We start from the raw sequence: 23,518 nt of genomic DNA on the forward strand, positions 1-23,518 counted from the left end.
GTAAGTGATTTCTGGTAGCCAATGTTGACATTTGAAATCACCAAAACAAACACGCCCCTACCCCAAAAGAGTCTCGTCCCTATTTTGATAGCTCCGCCCCACACATACGTATGCAGCCCAGGCAACGATTAGTTCTGTGAAACAAAGCAAAACCAATGTTATACCGTGTCTACACTGGATGCGAGTGGCGCAGCGCGAAAACTCATTATAATCAGTGATGCTGTCTACACCATAGATATACAGTATATACATATCTATGGTCTACACTGGATGCGGCACGAGAAATCCCTATTCAATTCATGACGTATTGACACAAATTTCAAATGATTTTCAACGGTCGCTTTGTCGTGTCCAGTGTACTAGACAGACTTTAGCTGTTGCGGCGCAGACACGGTGTTACTCGCCTATCGAGAAGAAACAAAGCAACCTCGGCGTCCGATCGCAGGTAAATTTTAAGTTCTCTCCAGCGCTGGAAAGCTGATCCGATATTTACACGGGTCCTACTTCTTGCCTGAAGCCTTCTTTTGTTCCGGTTGCTTATTATCATGCATATTGCTAGCATATCGGCTGTTTATTAGTACTTTTAAAGCACATATAAATGCCTTATTCTGTCTGACCATATTTTATATCCCTTAAACCAAACTTAACAACTACCTTACTATCTAGCAAATTAGGAGTTTACCGAGGTAAAAGTCGTAGTTAATAGTAAGAATTGGTCCCCAAACTAAAAGTATGACTACGGTTGCAAAGGGGCGGAAAATTTCCAGAAACTTTCCATAAATTTTTTTAAAATTCCTAAAATTTCCCAAAGTTTCCGGAAATTTCCATTTGCAACTATAAGTGTGACCAATATTTATATTTTATTTCAACTTTATTTAATTACCAAAAATGTTTTTAATAGTTTTACTTTTGGTTAACGAAAAAAAAAAACCCACTGTTGAGAATTAAAGACTATGGACTTCATTGAACATTTACATACATATGTACGTCATTTCCACAGCAGAACATTTACACAGTTCACAGCAGATATAAATGAGCGCTTCACGCATATAAACACACTCGTTCTGACTTTCTCAATCTCGCTCTGTCTCCAGTCGATGACTTCCTCTCTGCTCCAGATCCTTGAGCCTCTACTTCCTGTGTCTGGAGCTTTTTCTCTGTCTCTCTCTGCTGATGTTTTCTTCTCTGTTCTCCAGACAGCTGGGCTTCTCCTGCTGAGAGGATTTAAAGGGGTCGTGTAAGAGCAAATAACACGTTATGCAATAGAACTGTATAAATAAAGTTGGAGCTGAAATATTTTTGCCTACTGTGTGGGACGGTCGGCTGTGAATACAGTTTGGTCACATCTCACATTTGTTCCTGAGGTTCACAAATGTTTTCCACCTTCCACCAAGCAGGATGTTTGTGTGTGTGTGTGTTACTGTATCTTTAAGACTACTGTATATGGATGATCTCTGTTATGATTGGCTAACCTGTATGTCGCTGAATAGGTGTTGAGGTAAATGTGGGCGGTCATATGTTAATGTGTGAATTTTTGCTGTTTAGTTTGAGTAAAATGTCTGGATGGACATTGTGGTGTGAACTTTGAAGTTTGTTGACAGTTTATTTAACTTTTTAATATCAAGACGCGAAGAATGGTTGTGTTTTTTAATGAAATTGAATGGAATGGCAAATCTCAGTAAAACATATCTTAGCCATATTTTACTGGAAAATAAAACGTATAGTTTGCTTAAAGAAAAAAAAATAGTACTAAAACATTTCAAGACAATATTTTGCATTATTACATTAAATTGACATTCCCAAACATTTAACTTTAAATTTTTATATTTCTGAAATTTTTTTAATGAAATGTTTATTTATATGATATATTTTATAGATGTATTATTTATAGAGCGAGAACAAGTATTTATATATTTATATTTATATACTTTTTATAAGTACATTTTAAATTTTTACATTAAAAATATTTTAAAATAATAGTTAAAAAAATTATAAATTCTGTATTTATTTATTTGAATATTTTAGTAAAGTACTAAAATTACTGTTATTTTTTTATTTCAATTAAATGCACTACAGCAAAATTGATTATTATGTATAAATATATTACAGTTTAAATATTTTTCTAACATTACACTAATGTGAATTAGATTTTTTTTTAGGTAAATGAGAGTTTGAAATAAAATATGCTTAATTGCCATGAAAATATCACAAAGCAAATTAAGAAACAGGCTTCCGTTTTGTTATGCAAAACATAATTTCTTGTTTCTTTCCATTGGGCTGAAATATAACCTGGGCGTGTTCTTGACAGGCCTTCTGAAATTCATCCGGTAAGGAGGGAGTTTTCACCAATATATGGAGTCACTTTTGGATATAAACACACTTCTGAGGTGCCTTTGTGGTGGTTCGGCTTCGTTGATTCAGAGTCATCTTGGCTGTACAAACAGTGAGTCAGCGACTCATGCAGCAAATGATTCTCTGGCTCAGTGAGTCAATCTATCAGTCCACAAATGATTCAGTGAGTCATTGTGCAGCTGCTCTGTGGTCGGCCCCTGCACCAAGTGTGTGTGTTGTTTTGATAGGTGTGATATTATGTGTGATCTCCATTAGATCTCTCACACACTGCTAAGTACATGCACAGAACGCTTGTTACTCTTAAAGCTCTAGCTCTGTAAGCTATGTTAGCGATAACAGAATTTTAAGAAAGCAAAAAGGCAGTTTTCTTTAAGATGATAGCCATCACTGTGTGCGTGTGCGTATGTGTGTGCTCCTGTCTAGTGTGTCAGTCTGTTACAGGCGTTTTAAACATCTTGAGATCAGATGACGTTTGATGTTGTTTGACTGTGACTCGGGTTGTTTACACGCGTGTCGTATATATGCACGTCTGTAGGTTTGCGGTTGTTTGCGAGAGCCAGCTTGGATCCAGATAGCTCATGCAGCGGCAGAGTTAAAATGCACACGATGTCCTGAGAAGGACAGAGCAAAGAGCTTTTTACTGTGAAGGACTGACAGTTATTACAAACAAATGTCTGTATAATCTGCCATCAAAGTGTCTCCTAAGATACCTACTTTTTGGCCAAGACAGAATCGTAGATGTTCTTCAATGCAATCTCATTGTGACGAGATCCATTTAAGATGGTTGGATGAGAGAAATGCCACTTATAGATATACTTTAATATACAGGAGGAGAGGGGCCGCTCTGCCACATATGAGCCCAGAATGAGGTGCCCTGCCCGGGTCAGACAGATCCAGAGAGCGCAGCTGAGGAATAAAGCCAGATGTGAGAAGCTCACAGTGGGCGATTGTTCACTGAAAGCCCCGAGGTGTTATGGTACCACTCTGGTACTTATCAGGACCAAATACACACATACATAAACACACTCACTCAGACTTAATATTTACACAAACACACGTACGTTTTGGCTCTTATTTATACACACACTCACTTAAATAAATGAGATACGTGATAACACACACACACAGTCACACACACGAGCGCTGGCCAGAATCGTCGGCCCCCTCCTTCTGAAATTTCGAACATAAACAAAACAGAGCGCACCATAAAATTCTTTCCTTTTTCTTCTCTTTCCCCCCTCTTCCTACCCTTACGCTTTTTTCAGACTCGGCCACAACAGACAGACTGTTGTTTAGTGGGTTAGTGTGTAACCGTGGTTACAGCCAATTGCGGTTTGGCAGTGTTGCCGTGGCAATTACGGCTCTCCTCTGCCTAATGCTCATGGCAATGGTCAGTGTTGTCATCCTCATCCTCATCCACGGCTTTCGTCTAACACCACGGCTGTGTTCACAATCACATACTGCCATACTACACTAGTTCTGCAGTATTCAGCATGTATACAGTGCACAGTAAGCAAAATGTCATTATGCATAGAATACCTGTTTAATCTACTACATTTGCAAAGTGCAATATAAAATGCAATGCAAAAAATGCAAATAGTAGGCAGTAGACTGTATACAGTATATAGTTGCAAATAGTTCAATTTCCAAACAAAGCTAATGGATATTTTCACAATAGCATACTACCATGCTACTCATCCTACTTCTGCACACTCTAAAAAATGCTGGGTTAAATACAACCCAGTGCTGGGTAAAATAGGGACAAACCCAGCAATTGGGCTGTTTTGACCCAGTGGTTTGATTAAATGTTTAACCCAACCTTCTGGGTAGTAACCCAACCGCTGGTTCAAAACAACCCAATTGCTGGGTTTGTCCCTATTTTACCCAGCACTGGGTTGTATTTAACCCAGCATTTTTTAGAGTGCAGTATGTATACTGTGCACAATATGCAAAATTTCTTTATGCATAGAATACCTATTTAATCTACTGCATTTGCCAGAGTGCCAGATACTATGTCCCAGAATGCACTGCACTCAATTTGACCTTCCATCACCAGTGTGACGATTAAATCAGAAACAACTTGGTTGGATTAACAAACTGTAAGATTTTTCTCACAAAACTGGAATACAAATGTAGCATACTGTGGTTTTAGACATTTATTGTTGCATATTGTGTACAGTTTCACATACTACGTAGTACAGTAAGTAGATAGTATACTACGTAGTATTCTAAAAATATTCAGAATAGCGTAGCAATCTGCCATACTACTCGTACGATTTCTGCCTTGTGTATACTGTGCACAGTATGCTAACTTTGTTGTGAAAAGCAGTGCACTTGAACCAGAAATGTGCCATGATTCTACAGAACTGTTTTCAAAATTTGATCATATTACCAGACGTAATTTTTGTGCAAACTTAGATGCAAAATAACCGTAATTGTTCTGAGATGACAGCTGGATTAAAAATGGCTGAATTTTGGCAATATTTTTTCGGAGATGATCATTTAATAATGTGCAGATATAAACAAGTCAGTGGGGGATTTTGTGACCAAAATGTAGCATACTACAATTAGAAATGTTACCATTAGCACATTTTTTTGTTTTTAAATTGCATACTGAGTATACTAGTGTTCCATTCTGAACATAACTTTTCTACACTAAGAGTGAGCGACGTGACGCAACAAAACCAGAACATTGTATAGTCCAGTGTAGACGAGTTTTACAGGAAGAATTTTAGGGAAAAACTGACATGACTATGACTTCTTCTGTCATATTCCCTCCATATTCCAGTCTTTCTTCGGGCTATAGAGGCTGATATGAATCTCTCCAGCCGTGGAATGAAACACACTCTCTGGGCTGTATTGCCATCTTTCTTTCTGTCCGTTTCACTCTCTCTCTCCTACTGGAAGTGGCACCAGACGGCCCTTCGGCCCTTATAAGGTGAAATCAGCACGCCTGGTAGAGTAAAGCAGAACCATATGTCGCCCACTGACTCCCTCGCGCAGCTCCGCCAAGGGGCTTGGGCTCTGTTGCGGAGCTGCACACAGGAGCCTAACTTCTGCTAATATAAACCGAAGAGGTCATGCTTATATGGTCATGTTCAGGCCGCACACTGGTGTTTTATGTTACAGAGAGGGAAGTAACGAGGGCTGCGTTCTGTGTTCATGCGCTGCAGTAACTTTATTTTGACTCTAAAATGAATAGCTCATGTTATTGTGATTATGGATTTGTCATAATACCCCATTTCCACACTCATACCGGCTGTGAATCAGGATGTTTTCTGATCTCATGCGTGAGGATCTTCTCTATGACATCATTAGAAACCTCTTTTTGGAAGCATGATGTCATAGTTGGATCTTCCAGTGACTTGGGAATGGTCACACAGAAACTCTTTAACACAGGAAGGACTGTTTGATTTAAAGTTTAGTGGTGAAAATACAGTAAAATTTTGGATTACTTGTGGATTATTGTGATGTTTTATCAGCTGTTTAGACTCTCATTCTGACGGCACCCATTCACTGCAGAGCATCCACTGGGGAGCAAGTGATGGAATGCTAAGTTTCTTCAAATATGATGAAAAAAATTCATCAAAAACTACATTTTGGATGAACTGAGGATGAGTACATTGACATTTTTGGGTGATCTACTTCTTTAACATATTTATGGACCATAGTATTTATGTATGCAGATTATGGTATATGTCCATGATACTTTTTGGTGCCCTTTGGTTAGTGGTTACTTTGTGAGCTTTCCTTCCAGCTGTAGTTATGAAGTAAGTGTGCAGTCAGACAGTCCCCGTCTCTCTGTCCAGAACTCACAGAAGAAAAACAGCAGAACCACAATCCGCTCTTGTCTGTTGAAGTGAATCTGGATGCTAAATCAAGCCTTTTCAAACGCTGCATGGAAAATCTGAGCCACACGTGAGAGCTACTTCATATTCCAGCGGCCGTCCTGCCGTTCGTTTTTCCAGCAATCAGGCGCAGAAACACTGAAGCCTGTGTGGAAATCATCTTCCTTCTGCAATCAATAAACTCAAATAAATACATGAAGGAACGACATACAAATAAAGAGAGAAATCTCCAAAGCAATACGTGACCTTTTGTAACTGCTTGTCCATCATGTTAAAGTTTGTGTGGCTGTAAGTTCATGAATATTTAAAGGGGTCATATGACGTTGCTAAAAAAAACCATTATTTGGTGTATTTGGTGTAATGAAATGTGTTTATGCGGTTTAAGGTTCAAAAAGCACATTATTTTCCACATACTGTACATTATTGTTTCTCCTCTATGCCCCGCCTTTCTGAAACGCGTCGATTTGTAAATATGAAAGCGTACTTACAGGCTGTGAGTCAGCATTATTTGTCAGAACACCGGCATTGTAGGCTACTCTCAGGAAACAGTCCTCATCCTCCGTAAAATGCGTTGCCCACACACAAATGTTTGGGTTGAACTGTTCTGGAACAGTGTTGTAAATACAACTTAACCACTGATTTCTAGTTGTGTCCTCTTTTGGAAGACCAAACAAAGTAGTTTCGCTTTCACAACAAAACACAGCGTCTCCACAACATGGCGGCGGCAGCAGCAACAATACTACAGTGAGAATAAAAGTTACGCCTTCTTTCTTTGCGTGAACATTTGGGCGGCGTTATGCAAATCTTCCCACACAGTGACATAGACATGTGGGGGCGTGTTTAAACGAGGCGTTTTAGGGGGGCGTGGACAAGTCTTAACTTTGATAAAGAATATCTCTTTGGGTTTGAGACTTTAGTCTTTGCAACTTTAGGGATCTTATCTATTCACGAACAGCTTGCAACACTCCAAAGAGAAAGGAAAACTTGAAATCGCATCATATGACCCCTTTAAAGTGGCAAGCATTGTTTAGATTATGATTGGTTGTCTGATGCTAAACAACTAGTTTTTTGTGTAACCCTGCAATTTGGGTTAAAAGAAGTGCTAAAAGTGCTTCAAAAGTGAAACTTCACTTAACCCAATATTAAAAAATGGACTTGACTTGAGGTAAAAATATGTTAATTTAGCATTAAGCATGGTGTGAATATGCTTAAAACTAAGCTGCAGAAACAGTGTGTACAGAAATGATTTAGCATCTTAGCAGTGGCATTATAATTCATTTTGCATGCAATTAAAAAAAACTCATCATTTAAAACAATGTTTATATACATAATCTTTTTTTATGTATTATTATAAAAATTTATATAATGATTTGATATTTTATTCTATTTTTATGTGCATTCGACAGACACTTTTATCCAACTCAACTTAAATTCATGGTTGGTTTGTTTGTTTATTTTTTATATATTTTTTTATTTAAAATCAGTTCATGGATATCCTGGGAAGTTGAACCCATGATCGTGTTTTACCTTTTGGGCTAAAGGTATTCAATTATTTTTTATTATTTATTTGTTTATAGATGTTTTTGCTGTCAAAAACAGAACTACGACATACTTACACAATCAAATTTGCATCTTGATGAATATGAATCCCTTAATTTAAATGAATGATTACATACATATTTTTATTAATATAGTTATTGTAAATATTTTATCTTAATTTGTTATTTTTGTATGTATTTGACAGCCACTTTTATCCAAAGCAACTTGAATTCAAGGTTTATTTATTTATTTCATTTTATGAATATTCAATGACCTTGGTGTTCTAGTGTTGGGTGTACAAAAATTAAATGATCAATTATTATTATTTTTTTTATTCATTTATAGAAGTTGTTACTGTCAGAAACAGGACTATGACAGCACACTTACACAATCAACTTTGCATCCTGATCAGGATAAACTCAGATAAACTAAAAATAACCTTACGGCAGAAGTTTTTCTGTGATTTCTCAGCTGTTAACTGTCCAACATCTCATGACTGGGAGCTGAAGATATTACTTTCCATTGCAGATGCTTGAACAAACTTTCCGAGACCTTTACACAACCCGATGTAAATCTGCTGAAAATACACACGTCCCTCAGTGACTGACACACATGCCAGAAGAGCACAGCGCTCCGCTTTCATTCACTTTCCGCTGATAACGTTCAGATTTGTTGCCATAGTTCCACACACACTCACACACACATGTTTGTTTTTGTGAATTGTTGGGACTCTCCATAGGCGTAATGGTTTTTATACTGTAAACTGTATGTGCTATTGCCCTACACCTAACCCTACCCCTTACAGGAAACTTTCTGCATTTTTACTTTCTCAAAAAAACTCACTCTGTATGATTTCTAAGCGTTTTGAAAAATGGGCACATGGGGTAATGTCCTCATAAGTCACCTTCTCCTTGTAATACCAATGTCGTACCAATGTCATTATACAAATCTGTGTCCTCATATGTCACAAAAACGTGCACACCGTGTTATGTAACGTGATGATGTGTAAGAACGCCTCCTATTAGTGAGGAACTGACACAATGATGACTTTAGCAGAGGCTCTTTAACAGTGTTGACGGTCAGTCGAGTAAAACTCCTCCTCCTCTCTTGCACAGTCTGTCTGGAATGGACAGATGTTTCCTTCTGGGAACAGTTCACACACACACACACATGTGCCTGACGCCTGTCTGCTGTACAGATTGCATTATTGGTTTAATTGATTGGTGTGTTAATGGGAAAGACTGATGCTGATTGGTCCATTATTCTGATTCTGTTTGTACTTTGCATCATGGGTGATGATATGTGAACTTGAGTCTAAGAAATATACAGTTTTAATAATTAATTCTTTGTATAATACATATCTAATTCTGTACCGTACAAAAGTTTGGTGAATAATGTTTTTGAAAGAACTGAATAGTTTTATTCAGCAAGAAAAGAATGCATTCAATTGATCACAAGTGACAGTAAAGACATTTATATAATGTTACAAAAGATTTCTGTTTCAAATAAATGCTGTTCTTTTGAACTTTCTATTCATCAAAGAATCCTGAAAAAAGGTCACAATTTCCACAAAAATATGAAGCAGCACAACTATTTTCAACATTAACTATAATAAAAGTTTATTGAGCAGCAAATCAGCATATTAGAAAGATTTCTGAAGGATCATGTGACACTGAAGACTGGAGTAATGATGCTAAAAATTCAGTTTTATATCATAGGAATAAATTACATTTTACAATGTATTCATATAGAAAACAGCTATTTTAAAATGTAGTAATATTTCACAATATTAGTGTTTTTACTGTATTTTTGATTGAATAAACTCAGCCTTGATATGTATAAAAGACTTCTTTCAAAAACATAAAAAAATATTTCCAAACTTGTATAACATTTTTTTTTGCCTGTTTTGGGATTGCACTATATGGTTAATTTAGATTCAAATATTAAAATCTTTCATCTTAAGATTACCATACTGGTTCCTTAAAGAAGCAGTAAATAGTTGATTGTGAATGCAATGGACAATGAGTAACGTTCATTTTCAATGCTTGGTTTACCCAGAAATCTTGGTTTAAAAAAGCTGTATGCCTTTCTTTCTTTCTACACCAGTGTACAGTGATTTAGATTGTCATGGTCCAAAAAAGTGCCATAACACAAGTACACAAATGAGCAATTTTAGAGCTACGGAAGATTTTACATTTCATCTGTTCCTCGCACGAAACCATTGTATGATGCTTGTAATGTCGTGCACAAGTCACAAACTACTTTTGTGATGCTTTCTTTTTGGAGCTCGACAGCTAGTTTCACAGAAGAAGGGACGTCATATGGGTTTGAAACGGCTAACTTCATGAACAGGTTTCTGCAGTGTTTGTCTAGAGTTTGAGTGTGTGTGTGAATCTCTAAGCATCTCTTTCTGGCTTCTGTTGCAGAGATCTATCCAGAAACCACATTGCCTCTGTGGATTCCAGCCTCTTTGATCACCTCACCGCCCTCAAGGAGCTGTAAGTGCCACGTCTCTCGTGCGTGAGCGTGTGTGTGTGTTTGTGTTTGTGCGTGTGCTTGAGACGCAGTCATTCACGTACGTCTGTAGTGGGTGGTCTGGTGCTTGTATAATAGGTGGTCTGGTGTAAACGTGAGTGTGTTTCTTTCTGTTAAAGCAAAAAAGCAAAAAAAATTATTGTAAAGGGGTCATATGATGTTGCTAAAAAGAACATTATTTGGTGTATTTGGTGTAATGAAATGTGTTTATGCGGTTTAAGGTTCAAAACACATTATTTTCCTTCCACTGTACATTATTGTTTCTCCTCTATGCCCCACCTTTCTGAAACGCGTCGATTTTTACAAAACTCATCGGTCTGAAAAGCAAGGTGTGCTCTGATTGAACGGCGCGGCCGGCGGATTCGACGAAGGAGCGTCCGACGGGTTTGCGGCAACCTTGCAACTTTAGGGATCTTATCTATTCACGAACAGCTTGTAACACTCCAAAGAGAAAGGAAAACTTGAAATCGCATCATATGACCCCTTTAATGAATGACTGGAAATTTTAAATTAAGTTCAATTAATATTTAAATTTGATTATATTAAAATAATCTTAATTAAAATTCTAAAAGACAAAATCTAGATGTGAAATAAATTTCTTCATTATTTTTATTATTATCATTATTATTAATAATAAAACATTTTATTATGAGTAACTGAACAAATAAATAATAATATGTATCATCTTTTATTTCAGTAGACTTTTTATTTTAATGAATTTAATGATTGGAAAATATTTAAATTGTTATATTTAAATTAAGTTATATTAAACTTAATTAAAATACTAAATGAACAAGTTATTTTTATTATTTATTTATTATTAATAATAATGTATTTTATTATGAATAACTGAATAAATTAAATAATATTAAATATATTGTGGCATCTTTCATTGCAGTAGACATTTTTATTTTAATGACTGGAAAATATTTATGTAGTTATTTTAAAATAATTTAAAAAATGTGAAATCAAATTATTGTTGTTGTTGTTTTTGTTATTATTATTAAGTATTTTATTTTCTTATGAGTAACATGACATCTTTTATTGCAGCCGACATTTTATTGTGAGGACTGGAAAATATTTAAATTAAGTTATATTAATATAATATAATATAATCTTAATTATTTGTTATTATTATTATTATTATAAAAAAAAAAAATTTTTTTTCATTTATGGGGAACTGAACATTAATTAGCCAGACTCATGCAAGTCTTTCCTGTTTTCTCTTTTCCTCAGGTATCTTCAGAGCAATCGTCTGGTCACTCTTCCTCGCGGGATCTTCGACTGTGGGCCGTTAGCTGTGCTGTAAGTGTGCGTGTGGGCGGCAGTATGGTCTAGTTCCCGACGGTTTTGAGCTCATATGGTGAGAATGTGTAGGCAGATCTTTCTGGAGTCTTTCCCGAACCACAGAGTCAAACGCTGAAGAAGCTGAACGCGAATCAACCGGACACACTCCACTCTTTCAGCTCAAACAAAAGCAAAATAAATACAAAGTGAATCAGTCATGTATCCAGATGTTTATCTTTGTTGTGTGAACAGTAACAGACATGCACTTCAACTACAGCGTTTCTAACACACACACACACACACACACACGTCTGGTACACCAAAATCACTCCAGAACTTTTCCATATGCTGCTCCAACGGCTGAACAAGGGAACGATTATACTGAGAGGGAAAGAAAGAAGGGACTTAGAAAGAAGGAAAAACGAGAGGCTGCATGAGCAATAATATCCATTTGATTTTTGTCTTTCAGAGATTTGAGCAACAACCAGATCACCACCATCGAGGAACGAATGTGTGATCATTTATTGAATTTAACTACAATGTGAGTATAACTACGCACACGGGTTTCAAATATTGTGTTCTCAAAACTTTCAAAACCTAAAAAAAGAAGCTGAATGACCTGAATCTAAACCTGAAAACTAGTCTAGATCTAAATACTGATGCGCCAGTTTAAACCCAAGCAGCAAACAGTGTGCCGCGTCTGCCTTATCAGGGGCGTAGATTACGCGGGGGACGCGGGGGACGTGTCCACCCCACTTTTAATATCACGTAAATTCGTCCCCCGCACTTTTTCGGGCAAGTGTGTTCGCATAGAGGTTTTCAAGAGCCGGTGTGAATAAATATAGATTTAAATTCAAAGAGACAGGATAGTCTGTGCATGATCTGATGTTTTATTCGGACACAGAATAAGCCGAGATGAACATCGCGGAGCGCTAAACACTCATGCAGTGTATGTTTCAATCATACTCGTAGCCGGAGGGCGCTCTCGCGCAGAAAGTCGTACGAGGAAATTCCTAATATGGACAAAAGCGTCCAGCTATACCTGTATGAAAACAGTTGTTTTCAGAAAAACAGAAACGTTTGGAAACATGAAGACTTTAAACATACGATTGCGACAATATGGTTTATTTGTATATTGTAATGTTTTATATATATATATATATATATATATATATATATATAATTTTTTAAATTTTTTTTTTATATATAACATTTCTGTCCCCCTCACTTCTGAAATGATGGCTACGCCCCTGTGCCTTATGTAGTGCATTTCTCAGCAGAAGATCTGTTCTGGCATCATTATGTCAGATCCAGTAACAGACACACCCAGAGCTCTGAGTACAGCATCCAGACGTTATACTGACAGCTCACTGTGTGTGTCAGCGATTCGTTCCTGTCTTGTCATTAGAAAAGATGTCCATTGCACTGAAATCAACCGTTTCGTTAAATACGCACACACAAATATACAATTTCTAATTGCAAACTCCTGTTTATGCATATTAATGCTTTAAAAGTGACAAGATAAATGGGTGAATCTCACGAAGAAATAACCTGGTCACATAAAAAAAAAAAATGTATATATATATTCCGCAATGATAATGATGCTTTTTTTTTTTAGGACTATTAAGATTTCTTGACATTATATTCTGTGTTTTGTTTTTTTTTTTCTGTCCAGACTCATTACTATAATGAAGTAATGAAAATATGTCTGGACACAATGCATTTTAAATAAAGTTTGCATAAATTAGATTTAGTACAAATGCTCCCATTATGTTAACTTACATTTGTACAATAGCAATTTAAATCATACAGCATCATCTTTTATTGTGGTATTTTATTTTTATTTATTTATGAGGACCTGAATAAATTAAATAATACTAAATAAAATATCTTGGCATCTTTTATTGCAGTAGACGCTTTATTTTATTTTATTTATTGCAAATCAACCAGATGCACTCAAGTCTATATAAATAGAAAAATAAATAGAAAACTGACATAGAATATACTCAGTAAAGTATGTCATAATATAATATTTAAATTGCAAACTACAGTTAGTATTTGTTGGTAGTAGTATTTGTACTGAATTTAATTTATGCTGATTTTATTTAAAAAGTACTTTCCAAACAGGATGATTTTTATTACTGCATTACAATAATGATAATTTTAAGAGAAAATGTGCTTAATTGTCATGAAAATGATGTCAGGAAACCTTAATGGTCCTAAAAAGTCTATTTTATTACAGTAACCTTTGCCAAATCATAGTGATTATAGTTAAAAGAAAGATTAAAATTCTTTTCCCTTAATATTGATTTAATATTCACATATCAAATGGTTAAATGGCCTTATCCAAATTCTGTTGGCGTTTTTCAATTTGCTAAAGCTTAATTTTCTAGTATAGCGTTTTCTCTGTGACTTTTCAAGTAGGGCTTTCATACACCGATTAAAATTCCCTGGTCAACGTCTTTCAGTTCCACTATAATTATAGATTAGAGCGTGTGTTGTGTTTCCTGGACTGATAAAATAGTGAGTCTGCGGTGACAGATTGCTCCGCCGCTGCCTTACCATCATTTGTGTACATGTCAAATAAAACAAGGCTTAAGCAAAACCCCAGGTCTTCACGTCCTCTTGAAATTACTATCCCTATCACGCTTTTGCTGTTTAAATAAGGGCCATATAATGTTTTCAGCCTATGCCAGTCTATGAATTATTCCCTCTGTCTTTCGGCAGAGATCTGAGCTTTAACCCATTCGTCTGCGACTGTAAGCTGGTGCGCTTGGTGAGCTGGCTGCAGGACCAGGGCATTCGAGTGAAGCGACCCAACTCTATGCTCTGTGACCGGCCACCCGAGGTGAAAAACCAACCGCTGCTCAACGTCAGTGTGCACACCTGCGGTGAGTGACAGGAACACACCTGAGTTTAAGTATTACTTGAAGTATTTAGGCCATTTACATACTACCCCACTACTTGTGCTGCTCCTGTAGTATGCAGTATGCGTACTGTGTCCAAAATGAGCCTTCCTCATTTATTAAGGTGTACAGTATACAGCACTGCATGAAATTGTATCCCATTAGCAATGTGCTCAATTTCATGTCAGGGTTATTATAGTCAACTAAACCTTAACTTGAAGGTGGGGTAAGTGATTTCTGGTAGCCAATGTTGACATTTAAAATCACCAAAACAAACACGCCCCTACCCCAAAAGGGTCTCGTCCCTATTTTGATAGCTCCGCCCCACACATACGTACGCAACCCAGGCAACGATTAGTTCTGTGAAACAAAGCAAAACCAATGTTACACCGTGTCTACACCGGACGCAAGTGGCGCGGCGCGACAAAATACTATAGAATTCATTATAATCAGTGATGCTGTCTACACTGGATGTGGCGTGGCGCGACACGACAAATCCCCGGCAGAAAACTGCTGCTGCTTTCTATTTATGACGTATTGACACAAATTTGAATAGACATATTAAAGAGTAGTATTTTAGTATGCTAGCCCAACTCATCTGTTGTTTTACACGCTATTTAAATAGTATGCAGGTATTCAGTGTGTACTGTACAGAATGTGCTACTCTGCTATTATATTCCAAATGCAGCCGAAAGCAATTAATGTGTTGCAAATAAAGATCTCTCAAATTTTAATCGATTCTCATTTTGATGAATCGATATCTAAAGAAAACTGGAAGCAGATGGAACTGGAAGCCTTGAGTTACAAATGGCCACGGCCACACTTACATTAAAAATAAGGTAGATGGCTTGACGGGATACAGCTACGGCCGGAAAATCACAATCAATTAAATTTGCTACCTATTAGATTGTGTTTTATTAACGTCTACACCTACCCCAACCCTAAACCCAAACCTTAGAATCATGCAAATACAGTAATTAATTGTTGTTCAGCGTGAGATAAATGATGCAGTATTGATGTGCGCATGATTTGTTATTTTCTACTTTTGATATGAAACAATCTCTCAGCTTTCAAATTCTGTGCATTTTACTACGAAATTCAACCAATAAATACCATTTTCTGTGGCTTGACAGATCGCTGTATCTACCTGTACAGTTAAAGCGGCAGCGCGGAGCGAATGTGAACCGATCATCTCTTCTTTGATACTAGTTACAGCATGAAATAAACATGAATGAACATCAGAAGTAATGTTAAAAGAAACAGTACAACATACTATCATGTCTCATGTAATCACTCAATAATTCCGCACACAGCTGCAATTCCAGGTTTTCAAACAGAGATGGCGACAAAGAGGCAAAACTTACGGACTGCAGCTTTAAGTGCAATTGAAATGTTTCTATATGAATCAGTTGTTCATTTTAACCATTACCATATCCAAATGAATCGATATCATAAATTGAATCGAATCGCAAGCTAGTAAATCGAAATTGATTTGAATTGTGAAATTTGTGTCAGTACTCAGCACTAATCATTACCTTTACCTGCTTACCTTCATTTGTTGGTTAGCCCACACCAAATGTAACATTTCTAGAAAATGGTACATAGATTTTCGTTTGATTCCGAGCTTTGAATTGGCCGTTGCTGTCTCGCTGTCATCTCTCAGGGCTGACGTACGCGGGCTGTCTACAGGACGAGGAGCATGCGGCAGGCGTGGAGCTGGTCATCTTCTCCTCCTCCACTCCCGGTTCGTTCTCGCGTGAGGAATGCAACTCCAAATGCTTCCATGAGAACCAGCTCTACGGCGGTCTGGGTCAGCAGAGAGAGTGTCTGTGCAGCACCAACTCAGAGCCCAATCACATCAGCGAGTCCCAGTGTTCGGCCGCGTGCTCGGACCCGCTGGTCATGAAGGAGTGCCGCTGGACTGTGGCGCAGGACGTGTTTCAGGTCTGTGTGAAGAGGTTCAGGTTGTTAACTTCCTCTAGAGTTGATTAGACTCATGTGATCGGTCACTCAGACTTAGATGAGCTCACCTATGGGCTGAAACCAAATTCACATAGTGTTTGCTTTATATAGTTTTCATGATTAGAATGAATGCATTTCAAATCATGGTACACTATAAATATTTCACAAAAAATACCTGGATTGTGTACAATTCCTGGGGGATTTTTAAAAAGTATATAGCCATGCATACTTTTTGGGTGTAATGTTACCCATAATGCATTGCGCTGTGAGGTAGAGTGACATACTGCGTACTAAAAAGTATATACTTTACCATTGCCAGTTTTAGAATTTGAGAACCCAAACTTTTGAATGCTAGAGTTTGAATTCGCTCTCTACCCACAGGTGAATTTCTCCGCCTCTCTTCCTTCTCGCCGTGTGTCTGTTCATTCCGAGGCTGTCCTGTCTGTCGCCTCGTCCGTCTTCCCTGCCTCTTTCTCATGGGACTTCGGTGACCTTTCACCCCGGGTCAATACCTCTACACCCAACACCACGGCGAGGCATAAGTACGGTGTCCCGGGACGGTACCAGGCTCAAGTGAGTCTCTCAGCAGGTCACCAGGAGATCGTGGCGCAGGGGAACGTGAGCGTGGAACTGCCCCCTCGACTCGAGCTCCACTGCCCCGAACTCATAGTGGCCAATCAGAGCCTGGAGGAGGCGGTTTCTCTGGTCAACTGGGGCGGAGTGGGCGTAACCGTGGACTGGAGGATCACGAAGGATGGAAGTGAGATAGCAAGAGGTACAAGACAAAATATATGCTATAATATAAACATATCAGAATGATTTCTGAAGATCATGTGACACTGAAGACTGGAGTAATGATGCTGAAAATTCAGCTTTGCATCACAGAAATAAATTACATTTTAAAACTTATTACAATAGAAAACAGTTATTTTAAATTGTAATAATATTTCACAATATTATTGTTTTTACTGTATTTTTGATCAAATAAATGCAGCAGAATACACTTCTTTCAGAATCATCTAAAAATCTTACTGATCCCAAATATTATATCATATATCATATCATATATCATATCATATAATATATCATATTATATTATATCATATCATATTATATCATATTAAAGCATTAGAAATTGGTTGTGTATTCAAAAGTAATCAAATATAATTGGTCTAAAAATATATTTATTGTGATTTGAGCTAAAGAAACAATTTATGATACTGTTGTCATCAGATTTTATATTGAATAAAATAATTTTTAATGAGATGAATCTACTTTAATCAACAGTTTATTAGTACTGAATGAAATACAATTCATAATAGACATTCCTCCGCAATTTTGGAGAGTTTTTTTTTCACTATAGTCATCCCAGTGCATTTTAGGATTGTTATCACAAAGGATAAATGCCATATTGTGTCTCAGCTGTAGCATAATGATTTAAAACTGACTTTTTGTCAGGAATGTGCCTTGAAATGCTGTCTAGATAGGCAGCTCACTACTGTACTTACAATCACATACAAACTGGCACAATCTTGATGACACATTCTCACAGGCGCGGTTATGTCAGGACAGCTCAGATGTAACATGCTCTGAAATGACCATGGGACTGTCTCTCAAAATATCCTGCTTTTCATGATCTATCAAGCCATAAACGTCCCATCTCTTACACAAAGCATGGCTGTCCCTGTCGAGCGATGGCATGTGAAGATTCTCTTGTTTGTTTATCAGCACTGCAGAGATCTGTCCGTCATTGTTTGCTTTGAGAGAACAGATAAAAGTGCACTGCGCTGATCCCAAGAGGAGGGACGAGAAGAACACGGGTTACAGAAGCAGAAGAAATCATTACTGATTTACTTACTGTGGGAAAAACAATGCCTAATTCAACTTACCATAGACAATAAACAGGCTTATCAGCTTTTAAAACATTTTGTCGTTAACATCCGATTACAATCATCTGTCACTTGGTAGATTCTCATGTAATTAGACGTCAACATGAAAAGGTTGAATGAGATCATCAAAAACCATGAACGAAACATAAGATTTAAAAATGACCCAGATGACATTTAATATAGGTTAATGACTTATAAAATTACTTATCCATAAAAGTTTATAATAAATAAACAGTGATTTGTACAGTGAATTACAGTGTTGCACTGAAATCTCAGTGATATGTTGATATGCTTTTTATGGTCATGTTTTTATAATTTTTTCAGCATATTTAGCATACACTCTAAAAAATGCTGGGTTAAATACAACCCAGTGCTGGGTAAAATATGGACAAACCCAGCGATTGGGTTGTTTTTAACCCAGCATTTTTTAGAGTGTATAATATTTGCTCTTGTTTGATTGTTTTTTAATGTTAATATTAATTATGCATTATTAAAATTGGGGATTTTCTCAATCAGCCTGTTAAAATCAGCATATGAAAATGTTTTCTGAAGGATCATATGACACTAAAGATATTATAAATATATTATAAATAATATTTATTAAGTTGAACTTTCTGGCCCTTTAGCGGAGCCGCTGTGTTTGCCAGATGCGATCCATCACGCTGACTCATCCCGCTGTTTCCTGTTGGTGTCGGAGGAAGTCAGCTGGTCAGATGCACGTCGGAATTGTTCAGCCCGTGGGGGGGAGCTCGCCGTGGTGCATTCCCAAACTGTCCGGGACCTTCTGGCCCCTCGAATCACACAGTGAGTCTGAAACTGTAGAACAGCTTGAAATGCTTTTTCAACTGTTGTTTCGAAACATCTGTAGGCTAATTCCAAATTTAAACATTTTAAATCCCACTGCCAATGCAACATTTTCCACTGATACCTGTGCCACTTTTTGAACCCCGCTCTCGTTTTCTTCGCTCTCGTCGAGTCCTGTAGAATTTCACTCTGAAACAGCAGCAGGGCACCATGGGAAATACCTTTTAAAGTCACTCTCAGTGTTGCCCAGTTCACGACCTGCAGTGAAAGGACTGAAAATGTGTGAGTTCCTCACAGTAACAGACAGAAAGGCCAGAACATTCAAAGACCAGACGCAGACTTGATGAAGTTCACAAGGAGACCAAAAAACATGTCTTATAATGTGAAAAAGTGTCTTATTAGAATATTGAACGTGTGAAACCATTACAGACATAGAGCAAAAAATTATTTAACATGAAAAGCAAAACAACATAAGATCTCGTTTTCCCTTTAAATTAAGTTTATTTTTGTTACCCCTATTTTTCTAGTTTTAGTTCATCCAAAAATGAACATTTGCTGAAAATGTACTCACCCTCAGGCCATCCAAGATGTAGATGAGTTTGTTTCTTCGTCAGATTTGGAGAAATTTAGCATTGCATCCCTTGCTCACCAATGGATCCTCTGCAGTGAATGGGTGCCGTCAGAATGAGAGTCCAAACAGCTGATTAAAACATCACAATAAAACAAACAGCTGTTTGGACTCTCATTCTGACGGCACCCATTCACTGCAGAGGATCCATTGGTGAGCAAGTGATGCAATGCTACATTTCTCCAAATCTGACGAAGAAACAGGCTCATCTACATCTCGGATGACCTGATGGTGAGTACATTTTAACAATTTGGAATTTTTTGGTGAACTATTCCATCAAGCATAAACCCACTTAATTCTGATACATTTTCAGAAAACAGGACTTGATATCTAAAGTTATTTTGCTTGTGATGTAAATGTATCGTGATTTAAAATGTTTTGATATTTCTACTAGAAAAGACAAAAATACTGAGTAAGAACATTTTATTTTATTTTTGCAAATGCATGGCCTTTGTTTCGGCATGTAATGTAATTAATGCACATAATGAAAATTTCTGCATTTTACACGAAACGATCGGTCTGTGCAAGAAACTGAACAGTATTTATATCGTTTTTTACCTCTGATTTATATATCATGATTTACTTATATGTGCATTACCGCCACCTATCTCTCAAATGGACCATTGACACTCTATCTACAATCTCAATTAGGAGTGTCAATGGTCCATTTGAGAGATAGGTGGCGGTAATGCACTTATAAGTCACCTACATCTTGGATGCCCTGGGGGTAAGCAGATAAACATCACATTTTCATTTTTGGGTGAACTATCCCTTTAAGTCCAAAGTCACATTTATTTATATAGCGCTTCATACAAAACGAATTGTTTCACTGCACGTGCTAAAGTTGCAAAAATTCATCAATTATGAAATTATTGTATTTTCTGAGCACCGCTATGTTGAATGAGCTACTGCTTTCCTCCAAGCCATTTTGGTAAATGATTTCAAATTTGCCTGGCTTGTAAACGAAAAATAGCACATTTGGACGTGATTGGACTAAATGGGAAGTCCTTTCTGGCGATCATTATCGTTATTATTCACCAGCAGTGCACAAAACGTGTAGAACCTAAATTGCACAGTTGATATTCACAATTACAACTTAATTATGACCGATTTGCTTCCTCTAGATTCTTTGATTGACTTTTCCATCTCAGGGAATAATTTCCCACTGGTAATAATGCCATTGTGGAGGTATTCATGTGCGCTAATCTTGTAAAAGCCATCATCCTGACGAGGCCTGAAGGCAGCATTAGCTCGGATGTGGACCTGATATTATGCTGATAGTCAAACGTCTCTATAGATGAATTAACCCTGGCAGTGCTGCTTCCTTTTCTATCATACTCTAGTCTTACAATTATAATTCTGATATTTGCAAATATGTTTCTAAATATTTCATCTTGATGTACACACACTTCCACTCAAAGTTTCAATACTTAATTTGTTTTGACTGAGTTTAGTTCTCATGATATTCAAAAACATTTTGATATAAAGGTTCATTCTTTAAATACTGAAAATAGTTTGTAGCATTTTATTTATTAATTTAAATTTATTAATTTGTATGCATTTTATGCATTTTAAATTAATTCTTACAAACAATTCCTTGACGATTGCAATGGCACAGTAGCATAAGGATAGAACAAAGGACATAGAAAACACAACAAACATGCCTAGATACTTACATATTTATATATTATAGTTAAATTTTATGTTTTTTTATGATTTGGTAGAATCTTTATTTATTTATATATTTTAAATGTTAAAATTATTTATGTATTTATTCATATGTTTTCATGTATTTTTAATATTTTTAAGAAGATGATTTAGAATGATCATTATTTATACATTTATTTAAAAGTTTAAAAAATATTTGATAGGTTGGATCAGTTATTTATTTATTCATTTATTTATGTATTAAATTATTAGTTTTTTTTAGTTCATTCGTTTATTTTGTTTTTAATTTTTAATTTTTAATTAATTAATTTTTTTAAATGAGGAATCTAAAAGGAAAAACATGTTCCTTCCACACTAGTTTTTAAAAGCGTTGCAGGACGCACTTCATGTTGCTGGAATCTAGACAAAGAAGAAACTCAAATATCAGAGAGTTTTCATTTGTTTTGCTCACTACATCATTACCATACATTCATTCAGTGTTTTCACGACTTGTTAGAAAATGTGAAAACTAAAAAATAAGTAGCACATCTGCTGAAACACAGCTGTGGAAATACGTTACACTCCAGGAGGGAGGAGACGCTAGTTCTGTGTGTGTGTGTGTGAGAGAGTGTTTCCTGTCTTCTGTTCCACACCCATCATTAATTTGAGGGCAGAGCTTCCACTGACCAAAGCGAGAGAGAAAGAGAGCAAGACAGAACGAGTGTTGGAGGAAGTGTGTTTTCTATCTCTTTAACCTGCTGCAGATGGACCACATACCCCAAACACACACACACGTCTTATGTAAGAATGCACAAGTGAATAGACCACTTTTTATTGTTTCTTTTCTGGCGCAAAGAGTCATGTTTTTTGTCCCTTTCTTTCCCCTTCTCTTTTCTTCTCTTTCGTTTGTAGTTTTACAGATGTGAGATGTTGGCTTCAGCCCGTTACAACCATGAGTGTGTGTGTGTGTGTGTTTGGTGTAATAGGCCTGTCAAAGGCTGTGGCATTACTACTGGCGGTCTGGGCGGGGGAAAAATGTTGTTTTCACAAAAATACTTGCATTTAAAGTCAAAACAGAAAAATAATTCAAATTCTTCAGAAGAATGTTCTTAAAAATCATCATAAATAATTTCTTAGAGTTAGGATAAACTCTAATTTGTTTTAAATCCCCTAAGGTAAGGCCTGTCATTTTATTCAAAAAAAAAAAAAGAAAAAAAAAAGATATATACACTGAACAAAATTATAAACGCAACACTTTTGTTTTTGCCCCCATTTTTCATGAGCTGAACTCAAAGATCTAAGGGGCCTATTTGGTTCTGGTTTCATTCACCATTTTTATGTCTCGTTTGAAGGCAAATGAAACTTCAAAATGATCAGAGTCCCGTCGGGTTCATTAAGGCACACATTCCCCTCGGCTGCTGCTTTATTAGGGTTATTGAAGCTCCGAACGCACTATGCATAAAACATTGAGAGCGCATTCGCCTTGCATTAACATCCTGTGTGCTCATAGGAAAGAAAAATCACAAACGACATCTCTTTAAAATCTCAGTCCCTACTCCTGGATGCTAATGAGATTAAATGGAGAGCAAAAGCAATAGTTGGGCCAGGAGTGATGATTCTGTCATTGTTTATTCATGTCATTCCGAATCTGTGAAAAAAAAATAATAATAATTTTATTCTCTTTTTTAAAGGAGCTATTTCTTTTAGGCCCAGAAACAGCTCTGGGGTCTCGTTTGTGATGATGTTGTCGGTGTTTGTGTGCATTGCAGGGAGCGCGGCGTGTGGTTGGGTTTGAGCGATCAGTACTCTCCCCGTGTCCTGTGCTGGGTGGACGGTTCGGAGGTCCCTTTTCAGTTGCATTTGGACGCCTGATAAGCAGCTGTAGATGTCTGTGTTTGTCTGCAGTGCGTGTTCCTGATGCCGCTGTGTATACGGTGGGCACCGCTGTGTTTCATTCCCACAGTCCTCTGAGCAGCCCCACAGCGACACACACCTCTGTGCCCAACACACCCGCCGGGAGCGTAGAGGTACACACACTCACTCACACACACACACACACACACACACACACACACACACACACACACACACACACACACACACACACACACACACACACCC

At 37.0% G+C, this 23,518-nt stretch overlaps 1 protein-coding gene across 1 annotated transcript in view; it reads left to right on the forward strand.

The window, feature by feature from the left end:
- pkd1a (polycystic kidney disease 1a) overlaps positions 1 to 23,518 on the forward strand; it is an 89,408-nt gene that overhangs the window by 12,550 nt on the left and 53,340 nt on the right. The window contains exons 2-10 of the mRNA XM_016514111.1: positions 10,166 to 10,237; positions 11,511 to 11,579; positions 12,031 to 12,102; positions 14,289 to 14,452; positions 16,131 to 16,411; positions 16,811 to 17,204; positions 18,945 to 19,122; positions 23,167 to 23,239; positions 23,361 to 23,424. Of these exons, the coding sequence (XP_016369597.1) occupies positions 10,166 to 10,237; positions 11,511 to 11,579; positions 12,031 to 12,102; positions 14,289 to 14,452; positions 16,131 to 16,411; positions 16,811 to 17,204; positions 18,945 to 19,122; positions 23,167 to 23,239; positions 23,361 to 23,424 (1,367 nt within the window). The remainder of the gene's footprint in view (positions 1 to 10,165; positions 10,238 to 11,510; positions 11,580 to 12,030; positions 12,103 to 14,288; positions 14,453 to 16,130; positions 16,412 to 16,810; positions 17,205 to 18,944; positions 19,123 to 23,166; positions 23,240 to 23,360; positions 23,425 to 23,518) is intronic.

Source organism: Sinocyclocheilus rhinocerous, unplaced genomic scaffold (genome assembly GCF_001515625.1).
Source record: "Sinocyclocheilus rhinocerous isolate Xijiao unplaced genomic scaffold, SAMN03320098_v1.1 scaffold836, whole genome shotgun sequence".
Taxonomy (NCBI): Eukaryota; Metazoa; Chordata; class Actinopteri; order Cypriniformes; family Cyprinidae; genus Sinocyclocheilus; species Sinocyclocheilus rhinocerous.